The sequence below is a fragment of the Pongo pygmaeus genome, chromosome 16 (assembly GCF_028885625.2).
Source record: "Pongo pygmaeus isolate AG05252 chromosome 16, NHGRI_mPonPyg2-v2.0_pri, whole genome shotgun sequence".
NCBI lineage: Eukaryota > Metazoa > Chordata > Mammalia > Primates > Hominidae > Pongo > Pongo pygmaeus.
Genome location: NC_072389.2, coordinates 49,860,034 through 49,885,386, shown reverse-complemented (window position 1 = coordinate 49,885,386; position 25,353 = coordinate 49,860,034). Strand labels below are relative to the sequence as shown.

Here is a 25,353-nt window from a genome sequence, read left to right as displayed (position 1 = left end):
CTGTCCCTTTGTGGGACAGCTCCCTAGAGTTGAGCTGGGAGGGTGGGGGTTTATGGCAGTCTGAGACCCCAGGGTCTCTCTCCTCAGGACTATGGCCAAGAATTCTCTAACCATCTTGCTGGGAGGATTCCATGGCTGTTTTAGGGTGCCATGTCATCCTTACTGACTGAGGATGGTGCCTCTTGGCCTCTTTCTTGTCTCAGGTTTACCTTCCAGAGGCTGGCAATGCTGTTTCACTGGAGGACACAGCTAAGAAGGAAGTCCACCAGCCTGCCAAGATGAAATGCCTTGAAGGTATCAACAAGTGGGCCGTGATGTTATATAAAATGCCCCAGCATGCAGAGCTTGCTGGTCTGTTTCACATACGGGCTTGGATGTCCAGAGTCACTGGAAGTTATTCCAAATTCTTCCGTTTGCTAATTATATTATAATGGGTGACTGAAAGGTCACTCTTCTGGGCTTTATTTTTCTCACTATCCTAGTAAAATTATCAACAACAACCCAGGACAGCCTCATATGACTGTTAAATGAACATATGCACGTAAAGTATATGGCACACAGTAGGGTTAAATTGCAGTGAGTCAGGGCAGCTGGAACTTGTTCAAAGAGGCAACAGAAGGGCGTTGGGTGGGGCAGAGCAGATGGAAAAGGCTGTGCTAGAACTTAATGAAGGAATTGAAGAGGGGATGTGAAAGTGAAGGTGTTTGGTATCTGCCAGGTTCCTTTTGTTTGCTTTTTAAATTTTTTACTTAGAGACAGGGTCTCACTGTGTTGCCCAGGCTGATCTCAAACTCCTGGGCCCACATGATCTTCCCGCCTTGGCCTCCCAAGTAAGTGGGACTACAAGCACGAGCCACCACACCTGGCTCAGGTTCCATTTGACTTACTGGGGGATGGCTCGGGTCACCTTGGGAGAAGGGAGGCCGAGTTAAACCCACAGAACAGGACGCGTTATGTTCAAAGGTGGTGCTGGAGATGGCTTATGAACAGAAGTGCTATTGAGTAGCAGCCTCTCTAGACAAGACTCACAGCTGAGCCCCCATCTTACCTTCTCCTCTGGCCCACACTTAAACCAAGGGCCAGGTAAGACCTGTGGCCCCTTGGCTCCTGAGGAGGAGCTGGTGTCTGCCTGCCAATTGGAAAAAGAAGAAGAGAATGAAGGGGAGGAGGAGGAAGAGGAAGAGGAGGAGGACGGAGAGGATCTGGACCCAGATCTGGACCCAGACCTAGAGGAGGAACAGAATGATCTTGGGGATCCAGCTGTACTTGGTGCTGTCCACAACACCCAGGTACCATGGCAGGAGGGAATGGGAGAGGGTTGTCCTGAACTGTCTGTGGCTCACAGGCTGTCACTAAACATTCCTCTTCTCTTTTCTACCCTTTTCTAAGACAAGTTCTGGATTAACACTTTCTTTTTAAGCCTTGAACCTGAGTTAGGGACTCTCTCCTTCCCTCTTTCTCCTGTCTCCCACTTCGTTTCTGATGCTGTTCTCGCCTTAAAACCAGGTCCTAGCAGAGCTGTGCATCGCCCACAGGCGGTGGCCCTGCTACTAGCATTAAAGGTGAGTCACATTTGCCTGATCCTGGGCCCCTCTGTCTCAGTAGTCCATTCCTGGTATTTATTCCCTTGGATCCCATAACTAGTGGAGAAGGACAAGGACTCCTATGTAGATATGAGGTGACTCAGAACTTCCTTCAACCTACTACTAAGGTACAGTAGTCCATTGTTTCACTTTCTGCCATTTCAGTTACCCTTGGTCAACTATAGTCTGAAAATAGGCGAGTATAGTACAATAAGGTATTTTAAGAGAGACTACATTCACATAACTTTTATTACAGTATATTGTTATAACTGTTCTATTTTTATTGTTCATTTCTTATTGTGTCTAATTCATAAATTAAACTAGCCAGTTGCAGTGGCTTTTGTCTGTAATCCCAGCACTTTGGGAGGATTGCTTGAGGCCAGGAATTCCACACCAGCCTGGGCAACAAAGCAAGACCCTGTCGCTACAAAAAAAAAGAGAAAAAAAATTTCAAAAATTAGCCAGATATGGTAGCATGTGCCTGTAGTCTCAGCTACTTAGAAGTCTGAGGCAGGAGGATGGCCTGAGCTCCGGAGTTTGAGCCTGCAGTTAGCTATGATGGTGCGACTGCACTCCAGCCTGGGTGACAGAGCAAGATCCTGACTCTAAAAAAAAAATTTTTTAAATATATATATAAACTATCATAGGCATGTATATATAAGAAAAAAGCACTATACACAGGGTTTAGTACTATCCAGTTCTAGGCATCCCTTGGGGGTCTTGGAACATATGTCTCATGAATAAATGAGGACCACTGCACTAGTCTTATTTCTCCCAGGAGAGGGAGAGGGATCCTGGCCCAGTTGACTTTGAATCTGAGGGAGGGCCAAGCTGCCACTGCCCTGGATGTTGGAATACCTGGTCGTGCTGCTTCCTCCCACCCCCTCAAAAACACAGGTGAATGCAGAAGACACTACAGAGGCCCATTCGAGCCTGGTTTTTCCTCCCTCCTGTTCCAGAGAGCTCTGCTTAGCTCCCCTGGAGTCAAGGCCCCTGGTGTGCTGGGAATGTCACTTGCCTCCTTGCACTTTCTGTGGCAGGTGAGTCTGCTGCAGTCTCCATACTGTGGGTAGTGAGGATTCCATCCATTATGTTCAGTCTACCCCCAACCCTGGTCTGGAGTTAAGGCACCCAAAGTGAGGTATGGGTATGGGAGGTGGGAGTTGTCCCATCATAGAGGAGCTTGATAAATGACAGAGGTGGTGTGCCCAACCAGGGGCATGGATAGACACCTTAATATGTGGTACTGGGACAACTGGCCATTTGTATGAACAAGGACAAACTAGATCCCTACTCCTGCCTTAGGCAATCTTTCAGCAGATGGCCAGCCCAACTTAGCTGGAAAGCGCACCTGCCCTGCAATTAACTGTGTAATGGGAACATGGCCTGGGGTAGAGGAATTCAAGAACCAGGATATCCTGCAGGGAGAACTAGAAGGAATTAGAGCTCTGAGGAGGGCTTTGAGTGAGTCAGAAAACACAGATGAGTACTGCCCCAGTGGCTGAAGACAGCCCAACAGAAGACTATTATAGAGAGGAGAGTGAGAGGTGTTGACTTTCCAAATGGTAGGAAAAGCACATGACCCCGCATTGTCAGGGAATGAAGAGCTGCTTCCTAGTCAAGCCCTGTTGAAACAAGGGCAGGAACCATAGTCTGGTGCCCCCAAAGCTGCCTTGAGGGACTCACAAGAAGGCACAATGTTGGGTGAAGTTCTTGAGGGGAAAAGGTAGGAAAGGAACTGAGCCCTCACAACAAGAGCAGCATTCTTTTGGTGGAGATGGCGTTCTCCCAGACCTCTTAATTCCTCTCTCAGACCTTGGACTACCTGTCGCCCATCCCTTTCTGGCCTACATTTCCCAGCACCAGCTCTCCAGCACGGCACTTTGGACCTCGGCTGCCTTCACCAGACCCAACTCTCTTCTGCAGCCTGCTGACCTCGTGGCCCCCTAGGTTCAGGTACTGGTTTGAGGTTCTCCCCAGAGGTCTCAGGAGGTGCTGGCTGAGGGGTGGGGACCATGCCTACCAGCTGCCACAGGAAAACACAGAAATCTATTAAGAGAAGTCTGAGGTATAGTCTAATTCCTTCTCCCTCACAAATGTAGCCCCAGAGAGATTAAAAATTTATTTAAAGCCGGGTGCTGTGGCTCACATCTGTAATCCCAGCACTCTGGGAGGCTGAGGTGGGAGGATCACTTGAGGCCAGGAGTTCGAGACCAGCCTGGCCAACATGGTGAAACTGTGTCTCCACTAAATATACAAAAATTAGCTAGGCGTGGTGGCGAGCACCTGTAATCCCAGCTACTTGGGAGGCTGAGGCAGGAAAATCACTTGAACCCAGGAGCCAGAGGTTGCAGTGAGCTGAGACCATGCCAGTGCACTCCAGCCTGGATGACAGAAGGAGACTGTCTCAAAAATTAAAAATAAAAATTTATTTGCGATCAGGTAGTATGATGGAACTGAGACTACTATTCAGAACTCCTGATGACCAGGCCAAAACGTTTTCTACTGTTCAAAGATTTCCTGCAGCCAAATTGCAGGAAAATAGATGTTGGAGGAGCTTGGGAACCCTGTGGGTCTAGGACTATGATGTGCCATGTGGCTGACTTTGGGAAAGTACCTAAACAGATAAGGTTCCTTAGGTGTCCATCTGAGTTGACCTGGGCTGAATGAATGGAGGGGGTGGAGAACTGAGAGCTTCCTTCCACCCAGCTCGTTACTTCTTGTCTTCCCAGTCATCTGACCCAGCTCCACCCTCGGCACCAACGAATCTTGCAGCAGCAGCATAGTCAAACACCAAGGTAAAGCCCAGACCAGGAGCAGAGTTGAGGGGAGCCCATCTGCATGCCGGGTCTCCACTTGTGACCAGTTGTCTCCCTCAAAGCTCCCATGTGGTGGTTAAAACTCTCATACTGTTGCCCACCTCTGTGCTTGCTCCATCCTTCCCAGAGAGCCCCACTTCCTGCTCACCACACTCCTTAGGAAGTGGCAGTGGTGGGTAAGTCTAAAGGGTTGTTCCTCCTGGCTTAAAGTCCCCCAGCCAAGAAGCCTTGGTCTCAGCAGCCAGACCCCTATGCTAACCTCATGACCAGAAAAGAGAAGGACTGGGTGATAAAAGTGCAGATGGTGCAGCTGCAGAGTGCAAAACCCCGCCTGGATGACTACTACTACCAGGTGAGCCCCGCAGTACTCAGCCCAGCCTCTGACCTTGGGTCAAATGGGCCTGGACTCCCGGGCCCTCTCTGATCCTCTCTTCGGCTCACAGAGGTCATGTCTGTTCAGGTGGGAGAGAGAATCACTACAGGATGGGGGCCATATTTCTAAAATTGACATCCCAAACTCATTTCTCTCTATCTTCCTACATTTCAGCCAACTAAGATTATTTCCAGTTCCCCAAACACACTTGGGTTTTGTCTCTACTCTTTGCTAAGAATTTTCCCTGTTCACCCAGGAAATACGGATTTTCCCACCTTTGTATGCTGAGAAATGTCTTGTTATATTCATCTACTTTCACTTTTTAGATCTAAAGCACAGGGATGTTACAAATAGTGGGATTCAGTTTGTTTAACTGAACGAACGACAGCAGACGTTTTTACTCATTTTCCCCTGCTTCCTTCTGCCTTTATTTATGGGGCAAGTCTTTGTCCACAAGTTTTTGGGTTGTCTAGACTGTTTTCTTTCTTTCTTTCTTTCTTTTTTTTTTTTTGAGACAGTCTCCCTCTGTCATCCAGGCTGAAGTGCAGTGGCACTGTCTCAGCTCACTGCCACCTCCACCTCCAGGGTTCAGGTGATTCTCCTGCCTCAGCCTCCCAAGTAGCTGGGATCACAGGCATGCACCACCATACACAGCTAATGTTTGTATTTTTAGTAGAGACGGGGTTTCACCATGTTGGCTAGGCTGGTCTTGAACTTCTGACCTCAAGTGATCCGCCCGCCTCAGCCTCCCAAAGTGCTGAGATTACAGGCGTGAGCAACCGCGCCCGGCTGGCTGTTTCACTTTCACCTCAACATCTGGGAGCCTCCCATCCAGTGCCCCATCCCTATTCCCTTCTCATTTACATTAGGTATTTTTCCTTTCTTTCCACCAAGCTTCAAAAGCCCTCCTTTTTCTGCAAGGGTCACTGAAAGTGAAATAGTTTTGTATTCTTGCCTTTTTGGCATTGCTTCTAAACAACAGAGCCTTTTTCAAATCCTCGTTTGGCTTGTCAGTGGATTTTAGTTTAGGATTTCTCAACTTTAAGAAAATGTCAGAGCTGCTGAGCAAATCCACAGAAGTATAAAACTGGCCTAGAGGGCAACTGACAAACACATCCCTATAGCTAGTTCTGTGCTTAAACCTCTGGATGGCCTTCATATCATCAGATAACTGATTTTTAGAAAGCACAGGTGAGGTCACAAGATTAAATGGGGAAGTGGGGAGGACAGGTGGTATGGAGTATGTGGGTACTAGGGCATGAGGAATGCAGGAAGGTTACAGACGCTGGAACAGGTTTGCTCACTGGCTCTCCACTTTGCTCTCTGCCCTTTCATCAGACTTGGTGGTGGTACCTAGTCTTTAAGTATTTGGTATGTGAATTCCAAGATGGGTGACGTGGGGCCCAGGGTGCTTAAGACACTTTAGAATAACTGCAAGGAGGGCCTAAGGTACCAGCATCATTTCTGGAATGATTGTTATAGGAAAGAGTGTTAAGAGGCCATGCTTGTCTGGGCACAGTGGCTCACCTGTAATCCCAGCACTTCGGGAGGCCAAGGAGGGCTGATTGCGTGAGTCCAGGAGTTCAAGATCAGCCTGGGCAACATGGTGAAATCCCACCTCTATAAAAAATACAAAAATTAGCTGGGCATGGTAGCATGTGCCTGTGGCCCCAGCTACTGAGGAGGCTGAAGTGGGAGGATCACTTGAGCCAGGGAGGTTGCAGTGAGCCAGAGATTGCACCACTGCACTCCAGCTGGGTGACAGAGGGAGACCCTGTCTCAAACAAAACTTATAACACACACACACAAAAAAAGTAAAGAGGCTGCACTTGAGAAACTTAATTCTAAATTCAAAAGATGAATATATGGTGTTTTGTTTTGTTTTTTTTTCCTATTCCATTCATTCTCAGGAATATTACCAGAAGCTAGAGAAGCAGGCAGACGAAGAGCTACTTGGACGAAGAAACCGGGTTGAGTCCCTCAAGCTGGTAACGCCTTACATTCAGAAGGCAGAGGCTTACGAGTCCGGTAGGGTCAGGGCTGACCTGCTGACTTGGGCTGGGCATCTGGGTGGACAGAGTGTAGGAGGGGGAGGGAAATGTGCCTCTCTTCTCATGCAGTGGTCCGAATCGAGGGTTCCCTGGGCCAGGTAGCTATGTCGACATGCTTCAGCCCTCGCCGAGCTATTGATGCAGTACCCCATGGAACTCAAGAGCAGGTGGGAGCACTATCTTCCCAGACATTTTTCTCTCCCCTTTGGAAGAAGGGTCTAGAACCCTCTTGTGTTTGAGTTAAGACTGTGACCTAAGAGGGAGGAAGAAGTATGATCAGACTTTGTTTCTAGCCTTTCCAGCTCAATCTCTAGCTAGTCAGGGGCCCGGGCTAGGGCTGTGGCAGTGGCAGTGTAGCTGATAGCTGGCGACTCTCTTCTCCTAGGATATAGAAGCTGCAAGCAGTCAGAGGCTTCGGGTATTATACCGGATTGAGAAGGTGAGATATCAGTTCCTTAGGGACGAATTCTGAACCTACCTTTGAGAATGAGATATTACCCAAATTTACCTCTTTTTCTACCCTCAAATTCCCAGATGTTCCTTCAGTTACTAGAAATAGAGGAGGGCTGGAAGTATAGGCCTCCACAGCCCTGCTTTTCTGAGCAGCAAAGCAACCAGGTTGAGAAGCTCTTCCAGACCTTAAAGACCCAGGAGCAGAACAACCTGGAGTGAGTGTGGGAGGGTTCCACCTCAGCCCAGGAAGGGAAGGAGCAGCAAAGACACTGGTCTTGCTTCTGCCTCTCCTTTCTGGCATGTAGCCCTCTCTTCTATGCAGAGCTCTGAAAATGTTCTCCTCTCTCCCTTGCAGAGAGACAGCAGATGGCTTCCTGCAGGTGCTCTCTGTGAGGAAAGGGAAGGCCCTGGTGGCCCGGCTGCTCCCCTTCCTGCCCCAGGATCAGGCTGTTACCATTCTTTTGGCTATCACCCACCATCTGCCCCTCCTGGTCCGGAGGGATGTGGCTGATCAGGTACTGTGGCACTGAGTGGAGAAGAGGATGGTCTCCTGAATAGGTTAGGGGTCGTTCCTCCCCTCCAGTCCCCACATGCCCCAGAGATGCCAGAGAAGGTGCTGGGCACAGCGAGGGATGCTGGCCTTGTCACCCTCAGGCAAGGAAGTTACAGAACTATTATAGGAACAGTGGATCATCTTCAGGTATGATGAACAAAAAGCAACAGGTGTATGGTTGCACAGGTGTCAGTGTGCTGAGGAGGTCTGAGTAAAAGATTAGGATGCCCTGATAAATGTTGAGCCCCTATCTACTTTTCTTAGAGAAGGCTTCCTAGGACAAGTAGGTACTGAAGGTGTCAGTGTTGGGGACGGAGAGTCATAGTGGTGATAAGCCTGGTAAGTAACCTCACCAGGACGTGCTAAAGACAGGTCAGCGAGGGAAGGGACTGTGGAAGCAAGGTAAGGGGAGGTGAAGTTGTAGTGGAATTTGGGAGGTGCTTACTGATCTTCTTGCAGGCCCTACAAATGTTATTCAAACCTCTGGGCAAATGTATCAGTCACTTGACCCTCCACGAACTCCTCCAAGGGCTTCAGGGATTAATGCTGTTGCCACCTGGCTCCTCAGAGCGGCCAGTCACCGTGGTGCTTCAGAATCAGGTAACATGTCTAGGAGGCTTTTTTCCATAGATGGCTTTCAGGTTGGTATCACTGATAAGGGGTAAGTTGGGGGACAGTCTCATCTCTCCACAAATTTTATCCTCTGCAGTGCTTCTCTATTTCTAGTAAGCACACGATCACCTGGCAAGCTTATTAAACCCAGCTCCTTGGTCCCACTCAGTTATTCAGTGGGTCTGGGGTGGGGGCCATGCACCTGCTCTGCTTTTCTAATAAGCTCCCTGATTGCTGCTGATGTGAGTCTCTAGAGCAGGTCTCCAAACTCTTGTATACCCCTTTCAGTAAAAAAAAATATTCTAAACCACACTACCCATGTGTTTATAAATCAAATACATGTAACTCTAGTAATAATAGGTACATAATAAAATATTTTATTTTTTTATTTTTTAGATAGTCTTGCTCTGTCACCTGGGCTGGAGTACAGTGGCACGATCTTGGCTCACTGCAACCTCCACCTCCTGGGTTCAAGTGATTCTCCTGCCTCAGCCTCCCAAGTAGCTGGGATTACAAGTGTGTGCTACCACACCCAGCTAATTTTTGTATTTTTAGTAGAGACATGGTTTCACCATGTTGGCCAGGCTGGTCTTGAACTCCTAACTTTAAGTGATTCGTCTGCCTCGGCCTCCCAAAGTGCTGGAATTACAGGCATGAGCTACTGTGCCCAGCCAATAGGTATATAATAAAAGATAGAAAATTTTAAAGAATGAGACTCTAGATGTGAAAAATTTTGATGCTCTCTTCTAATATCCCAGTGGGTTATCTCATGTATGCCACACTGAAGGTCTTTGCTTAAAGAAGTGCCTCTTAAAGTAGGGTCCACAGACTACCTGCCTCAGATTCCTGGATGCATTCCCGATCTCCTACTCCTAGGAGTTAAGCCTAGAAGTATGCATTTAATCAGCTCTCCAAGAGTGTCTTTTGGAAAAGTTCAGAGCATTGATTCCTATGGAAAGGTTAGAGAGTTCTTTGGCTCACCAGTGTAAAACCTGACAGCACTTGTGGATATTTTGAGCTCTATCTCTAAATGTGAACCTATCCTTTAGTTGGGAAGATAAGAGTCAGGAAAGCACCAAATGCCGGGTGTGAACTCATTTTGCCCTGGAATATATGTATGTCCCTTGCAGTTTGGAATATCTTTGCTCTATGCCCTGCTGAGCCATGGGGAGCAGCTGGTATCACTGCATTCTTCCCTGGAGGAACCCAACAGTGACCGTACAGCTTGGTAAGATCATAAAGGCCTTGTAACTACTATCTAGTACCCTCGGGATGTGCAGACTGAGCCAGATGAAGTATTTCCTGAGGCATTTTCAAGTACTGAGGAGGTTGGATAGAGAAAGAAGTAGCAGTGTTGTAGCTGTTCTGCTTTTTTTCTATAGTGCCCTAGAGTTTTAGTTTCTTCTAGGAGGCAGTATAACATAGTACCTAAGGGGACAAGCTTTAGAGTTTAAAAAGACCTATGTTTGAATTCTGGCTGTATCACTTACTAGCGATATAACTTTAGAGCAAGTTCTTTCACTTCTCACTTCTCTTAGTTTCTTTATCTACAAACTAGGGATGATGGTATTAACCCCTCATAGTTCTTAAGATTAAATAGGAAGGGAAATGTGTAAAGCACTAAGCATTGCTTGGCATGTACCAAACATTCAAATGTTACCTCTGAATTGCTACCTGGGGGTGGGGGACAATGGTAGTAGTAATGGAAAGATAATAAGAAACCTTGGCCCTGAGTCTGTTTCTTAAGCAATTCTATTTGCTTATATTTATATTTATGCTCTCTAGGACAGACATGGTGGTTCTGATTGCCTGGGAGATAGCCCAAATGCCTACAGCCTCTCTGGCAGAACCCCTAGCTTTCCCCAGCAACCTACTTCCCCTGTTCTGTCACCACGTGGACAAACAATTGGTTCAGCAGCTGGAGGCCAGGATGGAGTAAGTAATGGCAGAAACAAGGTCAAAGCCCCTTGTTCAAGCCCAATCTATGTTCTGTTACTTGCTTCACTACTTCCTTCTTCTAAATTATGAGCATGAAGGATCATGTGTTTTTAGAAGTGGTTCTACACACTGACATTTACTGAGTAACCAGTCTTGACTAAGTCTTCAGCCAACCTTTTATTCCAGGTGCTTTGGTCATTTATAGTGCTAAGCTATTTGAGGGCAAGAATTAATTTAAGAACCTGAATTATTCATTCAAGAAATACTTGAGGGACAACTATTCTAGGATATAAGCATGAATAACATGGTCATCTCTGTCCTCAGAATTACTGCTAGAAAGAGTCAGATACTAATTAAATCATATAAATGCTTGCAAAGTAGAATTGTGCTTGCAGTTAACATCTGTTCTCTTTATAGGTTTGCCTGGATCTACTGATCTGTTTGTTCTGGAATACGTGTATGTGGGAAGTTGAATCATCAGACACTAGCTATATAGACTATGTTTACAGGGATCCAGAGAGTCTGAAGACATTTCTTATGCCTTTATATATTGGAGAACCCTTCCCCATTTTCATATCCTTTCTTCAAAAATCTAAATGATGTGCCTAAAAATAAGACACGGCATATAAGGTATAATTAAAGAGATAATAGAATGATGTGTTGGAACTTGCTTGTAAGTTAAAACCTATAATGAAGGCTATCTTATGTGTGAGTGCTCCAGGAATGTCCTTTTTCTTTTTTTTTTTTTTTTTTTTTTGAGACAGGGTCTTACTCTGTCACCCATGTGGGAGTGCAGTGCCACCATCATGGCTTACTGCAGCGTTGATCTCCAGGCTCAAGTGATCCTCCCACCTCAGTCTTCTGAGTAGCTTGGATTAGAGGCATGTGACACCACACCCAGCTAATATTAAAAAAAATTTTTTTTGGCCAGGCGCAGTGGTTCATGCCTGTAATCCCAGCACTCTGGGAGGCCAAGGCAGGCAGATCACCTGAGGGTCGGGAGTTTGAGACCAGCCTGACCAACACAAAGAAACCGCGTCTCTACTAAAAATACAAAATCAGCCAGGCATGATGGCACATGCCTGTAATCCCAGCTACTCGGAGGCTGAGGCAGGAGAATCGCTTGAACCCGGGAGGCAGAGGTTGGAGGTTGCAGTGAGCTAAGACTGTGCCATTGCACTCCAGCCTGGACAACAAGAGCGAAACTGTCTCAAAAATTTTTTAATTTTTTTTTTGTAGAGACAAGGGTCTCCCTGTGTTGGCAAGGGTGGGCTCCAGTGATCTTCTCAACTTGGCCTCCCAAAGTGCTGGGATTTACAGGCATGAGAAGACTGTCCTGATTATAAGGGACAAGGCCTTGTTGTAGCTAACACAAGTGTAACCTTAGAAATTGCTTTAACATTGCCATTTTTAACAGAAAACAACCTCAGCTAAGCTTAGAAGGTTGAATATATCTCCCTTGTGATAGAAAATGTTTGGTTTCAGCCGGGCACGGTGGCTCACATCTGTAATCTTAGCATTTCCAGGCTGGGACAGGTAAATCACCGGAGATCAGAAATTAGAAACCAGCCTGGCCAACATGGTGAAACCCCGTCTCCACTAAAATACAAAGATTTAGCTGGGTGTGGTGTGCGCCTGTAATCCCAGCTACTAGGAAGGCTGAGGCAGAATTACTTGAGCCCGGGAGGCAGAGGTTGCAGTGAGCCGAGATCCCACCACTGCACTCCAGCCTGGGTGACAAAGCGAGACTCCATTTCAAAAAAAAAAAAAAGTTTGCTTTTATTTTGACAAATAAGGTCATGCATTGATCAACAAATGCTGGAGTACCTTTCATGAAACAGGCACTGTTTTAGGTACTAGCCGGGACAGTGGTGAGCAACAAAGTCCTTGCTCTTTTGAAGTTTACATTCTTATTGGACAGGAACTGGCAGAAAATATCAAGTAGTGATAAATACTATGATTTAAAAACAAAACTAGGTGAGAGACTGCAGTAGAAGGGACTTTAGGTTGAATGGCTTAGGGGAGGCCTGTCAATGGAGGTTACATTTATGCTGAAATGTTCTGAATGTAGAAAATGTGTTAAGAAGGTACAGTTGTCTTTTAGGAGACTTTACCAAAATGCCTATTCAACCCCTCTTCTCACCTCAAACCCTTTGCTCCTCTCCTTCTCTTGATCTTGGATCATACTTCCCTGAGAAAACAGACAGCTCTCTCTACCATCTCCACCCCTTACTTACCCCGTCTCTCTGACTGTTACAATGGATATTATTTGACTTCAAATTTCGGGTCAACACCCTTACTATGGATCCACACTGTAAGACTTGGTCCATGCTACCACGGAAATGGCACCACCCCAGAGCCTTTAAGCAAAGAGCACAATAAGAAAATCGAACAAAAGAGGCAGGAACTGGGTTCCAAGGGAGCTGGAGGCAGCTGGACCAAGAAGGCAAAGAGCAATGCCACAGAGCGAGAACGGCTGCAACGGCCTGCTACGCTAAGCTAGGCCTTCAAGCATGCCAGGGCAGTTAAGCAGAGTGGGACTGGGGTCAGGGCAGATGTGGCTTTGCTAGAGAGGCTGGTACTGCCCCCCACAGGAAACGAATGGAATCGACTGGAGACAGCCGAGAGGTCTCCGCGGGAGTCACGAGGCCGAGCGTGAGCCGCTCCGTACACCGCGCATGCCCACGACGCAGTCAGGTTCCGGCGAAAGTGACCGGAAGTAACCGCCGGGCCAAGATGGCTGCAGAGGAGGGGGTCGCGAGTGCCGCTTCCGCCGGCGGTAGCTGGGGCGTTGCGGCCATGGGGCGGGTTCTACCGATGCTGTTGGTGCCGGTCCCCGCCGAGGTGATGGGGCAGCTCGGCTCCCGGGCGCAGCTGCACACACAGCAGGAGGCTCTGGGGAGCCTGACGGCTGCGGGCAGCCTCCAAGTGCTTTCTCTGGAGCCTGGCAGCCGGGGCGGGGGTCGCTGCTGCCTGGAGGGCCCCTTCTGGCAGTAAGTGCTGAGGGAGAGCTGGGCCGTGGGGGGAGTCCAGAGCCTAGGCTCGGCTGGCTGAGCCCCAAGGGCTCATGCCGAGGCCTCCTTGCAGCCATAGAGGTGGCGGGAGAAGGGTGCCAGCTGCAGGAAACGCCCCAGAGGCGAGCATGGTTTCCTCACAGAACCCTTCCCCCGACCTGAAACGCTCGCGTCGTTGCATTCTGGCAGCCCGGCTCTCCTGTTCCGGGTGGGCGGAGACGGCATCCAGCTCCTCTGCCACCTGCGGCGAACCCGGAACAGGTCTCAGCTGAGGCGCTGATTCTTTCATTATTCAACGCAGGTTGATTAACTGTCATAGCGTCGAGTCCCATGCCCATTTCTTCTTTCAGTTAAAGATGCCAGCTGAGGATCATCTCTAATTTGAATCATCGTGGTACTTTTTTCATGTCCTTGAAATGAATAGCGTTTTATTTCACATGTAGTCCTCTTCTTCAAGGACAGAGTCCAGTTTGTCCCTTCACTTATTCAACAAATATTGTGTGTCTGCTGTTACATAGGAGCAGTGCCTAAAAAGTTGAGTAAGACACTTCTTTCTTGCGAGGTGCGCATGTTTGGGGAAGACAAACATGATTACAATAATGCATTACTTTGTACTTCCGTAACTCTTGGTTCAGTACTTAAGAGTTTACATCAAAGTTTAGGAACGCTCTCTTAGTGTTTTGAGTGGGCTGCTGCTTTTTTTTTTTTTTTTTTTTTAAGATAAGGTCTCTGTCGCCCAGGCTGGAGTGTAGTGGCTCAGTCACGGTTCACGGCAGCCAGCCTTGACCTCCCGGGTTCAGCCTCCCCAGCAGCTACGACTACAGGTGTGCACCACCAGGCCTGGCTAGTTTTTCTATTTTTTGTAGAGATGAGGTCTCACTATGTTGCCTAGGCTAGTCTCAAACTCCTGGGCTCAAGTGATCCCGCCTCTCCCTGCCAAAGTGTTGGGATTACAGGCGTGAGCCACTGAGCCTGACCTGTTCTTTTAATAATTATTAATAGTATTTTCACAACTCTCTCTTTAAGATGAGTAGCCAAAAGGTGTCTTATTAATCTTGGAATCTCCAGCTCCTCTAACAGCTCCTGACATTTAGAGATTCATTTGATAAATCAGTGAATGCTTAACTCTTCTGGGTTTGTCCTCTCTACCCTTAATGTCTAGTTGCTCGAAAGAGGAATCTCTGCGTTTAGTTTATAAACTAAGTTATTTATAAACTAGTTGAGGGGAAATTAGTTTATTTAGCAGTATCAAGTACCTGTGAATGTGACTCTGTAAAGAGAGGAATGGGGCAAAGAAAAGCCGAAATCTTTAGGTGTTTGAGAACCCAGCAGGGAAGGTAAGACCCAGATGAAATAAAGGGAACGTTCATATGCTAGTTCATGAAATTAGAGGGGAGGAGGACCAAGAAAGGACTTTTTAATTTTTTTATTTGAATTGAATTTTAATTTAGTTAAAATACTTCATAGGGTAAAAATAAGAGCATGTTTATAGTATTTAGAGTTTACTTCCTACTTTTTCAAAGTACATAGGTCTTTTTAATATTGTTGAAATTACATCATATATCTTGTTTATTGCATTGAAAATTTCCTGTCTTTCCATGTGGCAGTATTGTCCCTATGCTAATGATGTACTCTACCTTTTAAGTATATCTTAGTTTAACCTTTTGTGTATTTGACATTTAGGTTATTTTCTACATTTATCAATATGAACAGTCAGAAACATGTCAATTTTTTTATCTAATAAGGATATAATACTCTAATAGTATAAAACTATAGTAGTATAAAATACATAATAGTACATAATACTATTGTGTACTCTTATTAGTTTTATTACTAACTGAATTAAATCATGTATGTACCACAGTAGTTTTATATACTACTCCAGAAGTATAAAACTTACTACTTCTGTAGAAAAAGCAAGTTTCTTAAAAGATGAAATTTTATCAGCATGGTATAGCCTCACCTCTTTCCATTGTTATTTTCAAATTTGGGGCTTTTATTTGTAATATGTAATTTAGTTTTAATGTTTAATTTGAAGCTGAAACACTATCAGTCTTGCCAGTGTTGTTATTTTGACATTTCAGTTTAAGAATTCCATAACTGTACTGTTTAGTAATGGTAGTCATTAGCTACATGTGGCTGTTAAAGTAAAAAATTTGGTTCCTTAGTTGCCCCACATTTCAAGTGTTCAGTAGCTGCATGTGGCTATTGACTACTGTATTGGGCAATGCTAATATAAAACATTTCCATCACGGAAGGTTCTATTAGGCAGAGTTTTTCAAGATTTGGAATCGTCAGTCTATAAATACAAATAATCACTTTCTTTTTAAAGGCAAAACATTTAAGTTATCAAAAACCTATTTTATTGTGAATACCACCTCATATAAATAATATGCATATTTTGTTGTTGATACCTACCCTTGATCATGACAGTTTGTTTAAACATACTAGTTGAGATTACAGATGAAAGAATAAATGGAGCCATCATTTCTTGCTCTGAGCCCCACATTTTTGTTTTTTACCACCCACTCCTGTATTTTTGTGTTGGTGTAAAAGGGAAGCGGGAAGAGGAGGGAGGTCCTAGAGCAGTTTACCTTCTCTTAAATTGACGTGTAGAATGAATATACCGGGTCAACTAAACTGTTCTCTACTTATTCAGCCCTTCTACCCCCACCATTGTGGGTAAATATTATTGCGGATATAGAATATAATAAATGTAAACTTTCTTTCTTAGCTTTATATGGGAGGATTCTCGTGACAGCAGCACACCAACTGAAAAGCCCAAACTGCTCGCTGTTGGTGAAAATTATGAACTGCTTATCTATGAATTTAATTTGAAAGATGGAAGATGTGATGCAACCATTTTGTATAGCTGTAGTGGGGAGGCATTGCAAAAGCTCATTGAAGATCAAGATATCAGTAAGTATCTACAGGTGGTCTTTCAGCATATTTAAATTTGTGACATTACCATGTAGTTATATACTTCAGGAAAAGTTGTCATAGAGATGAAATCAGGTCTACACTGTCCGATATAGTAGTCACTAGGCAGATGGGGCTATTGAGCACTTGAAATGTGGTTAATATGAATTAAGATGTACTTTGTGTTATATACATATTAGATTTTGAAGACTTAATACTAAAAAAGTAAAATATCTCAATTTTTTGTATTTAATTACATTTCACAATATGAAATACTTTGAATATAAGCTAACGTATATTATTAAAATTAATTTCACCTGTTTCAATGTGGCTACCAGAAAATTTTATTTATTTATTTTTATTTTATTTTATTTTTTCGAGACAGAGTCTCGCTCTGTCACCCAGGCTGGAGTGCAGTGGTGCCATCTCAGCTCACTGCAACCTTCGCCTCCCCAGTTCAACTGATTCTCCTGCCTCAGCCTTCTGAGTAGCTTGGACTACAGGCGCCCGCCACCACGCCCAGCTAACTTTTATATTTTTAGTAGAGACAGGGTTTCGCCATGTTGGCCAGGCTGGTCTCAAACTCCTGACCTCAAGTGATCCGCTCACCTGGGCCTCCCAAAGTGCTGGGATTACAGGCGTGAGCCACCCCTGCTAGAAAATTTTAAGTCATGTATGTGGTTCACATTATATTTCTATTGAACAGTGCTGATCTAGACTGCTTATAGAGCTGTTGACTGCAAGGAGCAGAAATCAAAGCACTCAAGCCTCTATTTTTAAAGCAGTAACATACTCTTCACCCTTGATTATAAGGTTTCTTCTTTTTTTTCTTTTAAAAAAAGAAAAAGTGTTCTTATGGGGTCCCATGGGTAAGTTGGCTTTTTTGAATACTCCTTCTAGTGTGCTGTCAGACTAGCATAAATGGAACCAGGGACATTGTAGGCCGTCTTTATTCATCCTCTTACCTACCTCCCAGTGACTTCCTTAGGTGGGTGTGAACGATAACTGCGTAAAGTTAGACTAAGTCCAGTTCCTTTTTTGTTTTACTTTTTTGTATTAGGTTTATAAAATCAAATGTACCAGTTGTAAAATTGTGACCAATGAGTTTGAAATAATATCCTTTTGTTTTGTAGGTATTTCCTTATTGTCTTTGAGAATCCTGTCATTTCACAATAACACATCATTATTGTTCATCAACAAATGTGTCATCCTACATATTATATTTCCTGAAAGAGATGCTGCAATTAGAGTACTCAACTGTTTCACACTACCCTTGCCTGCACAGGCAGTGGACATGATTATTGACACGCAGCTCTGCAGAGGAATTCTTTTTGTTTTGAGTAGTTTAGGCTGGATCTGTATCCTTGGTGGTAGAAGTGTTGATTGATATGCAGAGGAGAAGAACACCTATAAAGATGAGCCTTTTTAGGCTTTAGTTTTGGGAGCTGGGATATAGGAAGCGTGGTTAGTTTTTCAGTAAAACTTTTCATGGAAAAAGATACTCGTAAACTTAAAATACTAAATTGTATATTACTTTATATTCTAGTTGAATATTTTCCAGTATATACATTTTTAATAGTATTAACCATACGTATCTGTGTTCTTTTAAAATTGTATATTCTCTGCATTACGTATTTATTCAAAATGTATTTCTTGAATATCTACTATGTGCTTATGTAGCCGGGTGCGGTGGCTCACGCCTGTAATCGCAGCACTTTGGGAGGCCGAGGTGGGCGGATCACAAGGTCAGGAGTTCGAGACCAGCCTGGCCAATATGGTAAAACCCTATCTCTGCTAAAAATACAAAAAAACTAGCCAGGCGTGGTGGTGCATGCCTGTAATCCCAGCCTACTCGGGAGGCTGAGGCAGGAGAATAGCTTGAACCTGGGAGGCGGAGGTTGTGGTGAGCCAAGATCGTACCACTGCACTCCAGCCTAGGCAACAAGACTGAGACTCTGTCTTAAAAAAAAAAAATGCTTATGTTGTGATACATGTCTTTTCATGTATAAATATAGTCTACCTCTTGTCTCTAATGATGTTTCCATCATATTAATGAATGTTTGCTTTGCCACGTTAATTTGATCTTGGAAAATATTATGGGTTCTTTGTCTCCAGTAGATCTGTTGGTCATCAGCAAAATTATTCTGAAGATTTGACAAATTATCCCTTATATGATTTTGGAACTTTAATTTCTGAATTAAAATAATGGTTTTTATATTTTGTAATAGGTATATAATTTTTGCAAAAATGTCATCAATACTAAATTAACAATTTTTGTTGCCAGGTTATGGAACTGCACTGTCCAAAACAGTAGGCACTAAGCGTATGTGGCTATTAAGCATATGAAATTGGCTAGCATAACTTGGGAATTGAATTCTTAATTTTGTGTAATTAGATTTTTTTTTCTTCTCCTGAGACAGGGTCTCACTCTCACCCGGGCTGGAGTGCAGTGGCATGATCTCGGCTCACTGCAACCCCTGCCTCCTGGGCTCAAGCGATTCTCGTGCCTTAGCTTCCCGAGTAGCTGGGACTATATGCATGGGCCGCCACTCCCAGCTAATTTTTGTTACTTTAGATTTAAAAGCTGATACTCAATTCAGTCATTGGAGAACTTTTATGGATGTTTGTTACAACTTTAGTTGTTCCAACTTTCAACCTTAAATTTTATGAAGTCTCAATACAGATCAGGTATTTCTGATGAAAATTTAGTACGCAAATTAAGATGTGCTCTAAGTGTAAAATATCAGACTTTGAACATTTATAGAAGAAAAAACATAAAATGTCTCAGTTTTTATACTGACTGCATGTTGATAATACTTTGGATAGACAGTATTGGGTTACATAAAATAGTAGGTTTACCTCATCTCTTGGCCAGTGCTGTTGGAAAATAGCAGTGCCTCTGGGCCCGGCCCTGAGTAGATGTTCAGCAGGTGTTGTTGAAGAACTTGGTATCAGGTTCTTTATTGTGCCGTCAACTTCATAGTCATCTGGTTGTTATAATGGGGGCTTGCCTCAGTTTTCAGTCTTCTTCTGTTATACCTACAAAATTGGAGTGATAAAGTCTATCGCTCTATCCCAACCTGTGCTTTAAATGGTTAGGCATACTTACAAAACTGGCATTTTCTTTTAACTCTAACTCAAAGACATTTTTGATGTTGTGGATGGTACATATGTAGCTCATGTGGATTTAGCACTTCACAAAGAAGACATGTGTAATGAGCAGCAACAGGAGCCAGCCAAGATTTCTTCATTTACTTCACTGAAAGTTTCTCAAGACCTTGATGTTGTAGTGATTGTCAGCTCCTCCAACTCCGCAGTTGCTCTTAACTTAAATTTGTATTTCAGGTATGTAGATGACTGCAGTTTCTAATTTGAGGTAAATAGTTAGACTGATAAGAGGTTAAAAATATCCTTGTTAGTTTCTTTTTTTTAACTAGTGTTTCTTTTTCTATTCAGTTAGATCATGTTCTAGCTAATACATTATAAAGTAGTTACTGAATAATATGTGTAACTGACCACTGGCTACCTTTTATATTTTTACATGTTCATCAGAGTTTTGATTTGATTTGACTTATATGTTATATATGGGTTATGTCATGTAAATCAAAATTACACAATTTTAAACCACAGTTTAGCACTTAATTGTATAGACATGTTATTTCCCTAATTTTCTCATGTTTCCCGTAGAGTTTATAAGCTCCTTGAGAACCCAAGTTCATGATTTGTTCTTTAAATTCATTGTCAATGACTTTTTCTTCCAGTTTACCTTAGCTTTCCACCTCCACAGCCATACCCTAGGCTTTGTCAATATTTGAAGTCGCCCCTCCCCCAAGTCACTACTTTTTACATCTCAGTCTCTGACCACAACTTCCCAAACTTTCCAGCTTGCTTACTCAAGTACTCCCACTTCACCTGTCCTCTGACCTAACTGGAATTTCCAATTTATTGACCTTCCACTCTTTACCCCCTCCTGTCTTCACTTCCCTCTCTTTCCAGCATAGATTCTGTGATCCATCATACCAGTTACTTTCTTGAATGTACTCTAAACTCTTGCTCCTGCCTTGTGATAGCACTTGGTCTGGCAGAATTTCAACCCTGATTGAAATCTTTTTTTCTGCCTTCACAGTGTCTACAGTTAGACAGCTGAGTACTTATAGAAAACAACAAAAGAAAATTGATACCACTCTAGGTTCACACTTAGTACCTTTAATTGGTCTTAATGTTGCCTGGAAATTTTACGGTGATTTTTCATGAGCCCATTCTTTACAACTGTATTTTTAAACCTTCTCTGTTTTCTTCAAACCTCCATTAATCTCTTTATTCCCAACTTTTCTTGGATGACCTTGCCTCCTATGAAGGCCCATCCCTCTGTGTGTGCTTTAGATCCCATTCCTTCCATCCTTCTTAGGGGCCTTTCTCCATTTCCTCTCTTTTTTATATAGTTGTCACCTTTATCCACAGTTACACTTTCTCCCGGTCAATTGTGGTCCAGAAGTATTACATACAGTAAGATATTTTAAGAAAGACTACATTCACATAACTTTTATTACAGTATATTGTTGTAATTGTCCTATTATTAGTTATTACTCCCTCACTGGGCCTAATTTATAAATTAAACTTTATCATAGGTATGTATGCATAGGAAAAAAACAGTACAGTTGACCCTTGAACAACTGAGGGATGCGAACCCCCTGCACAATCAAAATGCCACATGTAACTTTTGACTCCCCCAAAACTTAGCTACTAATAGCCTACAGTTGACTAGAAACCTTACTGATAACATAAACAGTTGGTTAACACATATTTTCTATGTTATATTTTTTATACTGTATTTTACAATAAAGTAAGCTACAGAAAAGAAAATGTTAAGAAAATTTTAAGGAAGCGAAAATACATTTACAATACCGTACTGTATTGATACTCTACATAATCTGTTTACAAGATGAGTAGTCTGTCTGAAAAGGCAAGCAACCGCAGCAGCATACCTCAACCCATGGTACATGTTAGGCAATTCATGTTTTTCTTACAATGTCATGACTTTTCTCTACTTGGGAGCACTTCCAGCATTACATTTCATATGGGTCCCATGGTGTTGTTATACAAGGTTATGGTATGGCACGAAACATGATGAAAAATACATGAGAACCGCAAGAAATCACTTTTAAAAAATTATGTTACAATTTTAGAGACAGGATCTTGCTATGTTGTCCAGGCTGGACTCAAACTCCTGGGCCCAAGCAGTCCTCCAACTCAGCCTCCCAAGTAGCTGGGACTATACGTTCACATCACCGTGCCAGCTAGAGAGATCACTTTTTACTGTGATACACAATTTACTGGAGAGAAGAACTACTCACACAGAGATTATTAGTATCACATGGCATTTTAAGCAGATACTTACAACATTAGGGCTCACTGCAATGGTAACAGGAAGTGGCTATGAGATTATTACAGCAGTACAGTATATACTACAGCTAATTATATGCAGTTATTTAATACTGCATCTTGACATTCGTTTACATTTTCTTTGGCTTCGAATGGTATCATGTACAGTCTGTAAATGTGTACATAGGTTCTGATAAATGTTAACTTTTTTTTTCTTTTTTGAGATGGAGTTTCGCTCTTGTCCGGGATGGAGTGCAATGATGCGATCTCAGCTCATTGCACCCTCCGCCTCCTGGGTTCAAGCGATTCTCCTATCTCAGCCTCCTGAGTAGCTGGGATTACCGACCACCCACGCCTGGCTAATTTTTTGTATTTTTAGTAGAAATGGGGTTTCACCATGTTGGCCAGGCTGGTTTTGAACTTATGACCTCAGGTGATCCGCCCACCTTGGCCTCCCAAAAATGCTGGGATTACAGGCGTGAGCCACCGCACCCAGCCAATCTTAACTTTTTATAATAAGTTTGTGGGGTTTTTTTTTAATTTTGAGATGGAGTCTTGCTCTGTTGCCAAGGTTGGAGTGCAGTGGTGCAGTCTCGGCCCACTGCAAGCTCCGCCTCCTGGGATCAAGTGATTCTCCTGTCTCAGCCTCCCAAGTAGCTGGGATTACAGGCATGTGCCACCACGCCCAGCTAATTTTTGTATTTTCAGTAGAAACAGGGTTTCGCCATGTTGGCCAGGCTGGTCTTGAACTCCTGACCTCAAGCGATCCACCTGCCTCAGCCTCCCAAAGTACTGGGATTACAGGCATGAGCCACCGTGCCCAGCCAATTTGTGCATAATTTATGGTAGAAAATGATAAAATAGAGTAGTAACTACGTAACTTTTATGCATTCATGACATACCTGACTTAATCTTGATTTTAAAAATATTTCTAGGCTAAACCGGGCATAGTAGTACATGCCTGTGGTCTCAGCTACTCTGGAGACTGAGGCAGGAGGATTGCTTGAGTCCAGGAGATCAAGGCTACTGAGCTGTCATTGCACCACTGCACTCCAGCCTGGGCAACAGAGCAAGACCCTGTCTGAAAAAAATATATTTCTAGGCTACATGGTTCATTTGTGAGTTTAAACAAATTGTTGCAAATCTCTAAAAATTTTTCCAATATATTTTTGCAAAAAAAAATATCATATAAGTGGACCCATGGAATTCAAACCTGTGATATTCAAGGGTCAACTGTATGTATAGGGTTTGGTACTATCTGCAGTTTCAGGTACCTACTGTGTGTCTTGAATGTATCCGCTGTGGATAAGAGGGAACTACTGTATCTCCAACTTCTTTTTGGTATTAGATCCACATCCACTTAATCATCAGGTCCTAGCCATTCTGTCTCCTAAATGTTTGTCCATTTTTCTCACCTCTTCTGTCGTCACTCTATGCCACCATCATCTCTTAATTTAAGAACTATTTTAATAGTCTCCTACTTGATCTCCTCATGCCTATTCTTAACCCCTCAAATCCATCCACAATAGAGTAGCTAAGAGTGATGTTGTTAAAATGCATATTTTATCAGAGGTGTAGCCAGGCATTAACATCTGGGGCAGGGGTATCTACCTTTTATTTTGTTGGTGGGGAAACTGTTTTCTCATGCATCTTCTCATTTTCGCCCTACCTTCTCTAACTTCTTTTCATCATCATCCTGGGACAGTGTCATATGGTTGTGTCAACAAATTACCTTCAAGTTGTTTAAAGGATTAATATTTAATAATGTAAGTGTTCGAGGAGATAAAATCCTTCCCCTTCTTCCCCTAGCTACTCTTCTGCATCTGTTCATATTGCTTTTCTGCTTAAAAGCCTTCTTCAGGTTCCTTTTCCCCCTCAGATAAAAGTTTAAAATTCTTAATAGCCTATGGGGCCCTGAACCATCTTTCTAGCCTCATCCCATTCCGTCTTACTTCTCATTTTCTATACATTAGCCACCCTTGCCTTCTTTCTCAAATGTAACAGCCCCCTTTTCCACATATACTCTCCCACCTATACCCACACACATACTTTGCTTTCTAGTTCTTATGCATTCCTCTGGTCTCAGCCTAAATCTTACTTTGTGGTGGCAGTATAATGAGTAATTTTAAAATCTGGACTGGAGGCAGAGGCAGGCAGATCACTGGAAGTCAGGAGTTTGAGACCAGCTTGGCCAATATATAGTAAAACCCCGTCTCTACTAAAAATACAAAAATTAGCCAGCCATGGTGGCATGCACCTATAGTCCCAGCTACTCGGGAGGCTAAGACAGGAGAATCGCTTGAACCCAGAAGGCAGAGGTTGCAGTGAGCTGAGATTGCGCCACTGCACTCCGGCCTGGGTGACACAGTGAGACTCTGTCTCAAAAAAAAAAAAACAACCAGACTTGATAGTCACATTAGTCTGTTTCAAAGTGTTTCTGAACCTTAGTTTCCATATCTATAAGATGGGGTTATATTTACCTCACAGGGTTGTTGAGAGGCTTAAATAAGAGTTTGTGTGAAGTGTTTAGCATAACATCTGAAATATACAGTAGACAGTAAGTGTTCTTATTGCTTTATCAAGCTAACTGCCCTTAATAGAGTAAAATTCTTACAGTTCACTCTATTACTGTGGCACAAGCAAGGGAGATAAGAAGTTCCTTTCTGCGGAATTTGTTGTACTATTCCTTCTCTGTAATCTCTTATTTTTAACAGGAGCAATAGTAACACAAATTTGGGTTTGATCATCATTTTTTCATATGGCTATCATTATTTTTAAATGTAGGCAACACCCAGGACACCTACTGTGTGAAAGAATACTAGAAGACCTTCCTATTCAAGGACCTAAGGGCATAGACGAAGATGATCCTGTTAACTCTGCCTACAACATGAAACTGACCAAGTTTTCCTTCCAAATTGATAGGTACAGAAACTTCCTTTTCATTTAGTTTATTGTTCTTATTTTTTATCATGCTGACACTGTACCCTTTCATTAAAGGTCTTTATTTGATAGATACTTTTTTTTCTTAAGAACATCTTTGCCCTGGTTTAGTGTTTTACATAGTGCCTTTTACTGTGACAGGTGTTAAGTTGTATTTTACTTGGTTTTCCAGGTCTTGGAAAGCCCAGCTATCATCATTGAATGAAACAATAAAGAAATCCAAACTGGAGGTTTCCTGTTGTGCTCCATGGTTCCAGGATATTTTGCATTTGGAGTCACCTAAATCTGGTAACCACAGTACAAGTGTGCAGAGCTGGGCTTTCATTCCACAGGACATAATGCACGGGCAATATAATGTTCTACAGAAAGATCATGCCAAGACCAGTGATCCAGGAAGATCATGGAAAATAATGCACATCAGCGAACAAGAGGAACCCATAGAGCTTAAATGTGTGTCTGTGACAGGATTCACTGCACTGTTTACTTGGGAAGTGGAAAGGATGGGCTATACCATTACCCTCTGGGATTTGGAGACCCAGGGCATGCAGTGTTTTTCCCTTGGCACAAAGTGTATTCCTGTAGACAGTAGTGGAGACCAGCAACTGTGCTTTGTTTTGACAGGTGAGACTGTCTTGTATTAGATTGAAATCCATTGCTGAGATGTATGCTTTCCTACTGTGTTTTACTTCTGCCTCAGTGCCTGCTCTTGCCTTTAA

The 25,353-nt window shown here is 43.4% G+C and overlaps 2 protein-coding genes across 23 annotated transcripts in view; both read left to right on the top strand.

Moving 5' to 3' along the window:
- Window positions 1-11,038, top strand: part of PATL2 (PAT1 homolog 2) — a 45,686-nt gene extending 34,648 nt beyond the window's left edge. For 11 of the 18 annotated variants that reach the window (XM_054450931.2, XM_054450937.2, XM_063652199.1 and 8 more), the window contains 15 exons: window positions 204-294; window positions 1,078-1,289; window positions 2,543-2,623; window positions 3,397-3,539; window positions 4,316-4,381; window positions 4,613-4,754; window positions 6,686-6,803; window positions 6,896-6,993; window positions 7,212-7,265; window positions 7,361-7,494; window positions 7,635-7,794; window positions 8,292-8,432; window positions 9,575-9,672; window positions 10,230-10,379; window positions 10,800-11,038. In XM_054450931.2, the coding sequence (XP_054306906.1) occupies window positions 279-294; window positions 1,078-1,289; window positions 2,543-2,623; window positions 3,397-3,539; window positions 4,316-4,381; window positions 4,613-4,754; window positions 6,686-6,803; window positions 6,896-6,993; window positions 7,212-7,265; window positions 7,361-7,494; window positions 7,635-7,794; window positions 8,292-8,432; window positions 9,575-9,672; window positions 10,230-10,379; window positions 10,800-10,818 (1,632 nt within the window). In that variant the 5' untranslated portion in view covers window positions 204-278 and the 3' untranslated portion in view covers window positions 10,819-11,038. Of the gene's footprint in view, window positions 1-203; window positions 2,624-3,396; window positions 3,540-4,315; window positions 4,382-4,612; window positions 4,755-6,685; window positions 6,804-6,895; window positions 6,994-7,211; window positions 7,266-7,360; window positions 7,495-7,634; window positions 7,795-8,291; window positions 9,404-9,574; window positions 9,673-10,229; window positions 10,380-10,799 lie in introns of those variants that run through there. The other 7 variants (XM_063652200.1, XM_054450947.2, XM_054450943.2 and 4 more) reach the window with 7 other exon arrangements.
- Window positions 11,039-13,054: 2,016 nt separating this feature from the next.
- Window positions 13,055-25,353, top strand: part of SPG11 (SPG11 vesicle trafficking associated, spatacsin) — a 101,926-nt gene continuing 89,627 nt past the window's right edge. For 4 of the 5 annotated variants that reach the window (XR_010123811.1, XR_010123812.1, XM_054452000.2 and 1 more), the window contains exons 1-6: window positions 13,055-13,375; window positions 16,131-16,315; window positions 17,449-17,673; window positions 19,459-19,660; window positions 24,482-24,619; window positions 24,810-25,258. Coding sequence is in view for 3 of the 5 variants with exons in the window: in XM_054452000.2 (XP_054307975.1) it covers window positions 13,119-13,375; window positions 16,131-16,315; window positions 17,449-17,673; window positions 19,459-19,660; window positions 24,482-24,619; window positions 24,810-25,258 (1,456 nt within the window). In the remaining 2 variants the exon portion in view is untranslated. Of the gene's footprint in view, window positions 13,376-13,411; window positions 13,931-16,130; window positions 16,316-17,448; window positions 17,674-19,458; window positions 19,661-24,481; window positions 24,620-24,809; window positions 25,259-25,353 lie in introns of those variants that run through there. The other variant, XM_054452001.2, reaches the window with a different exon arrangement.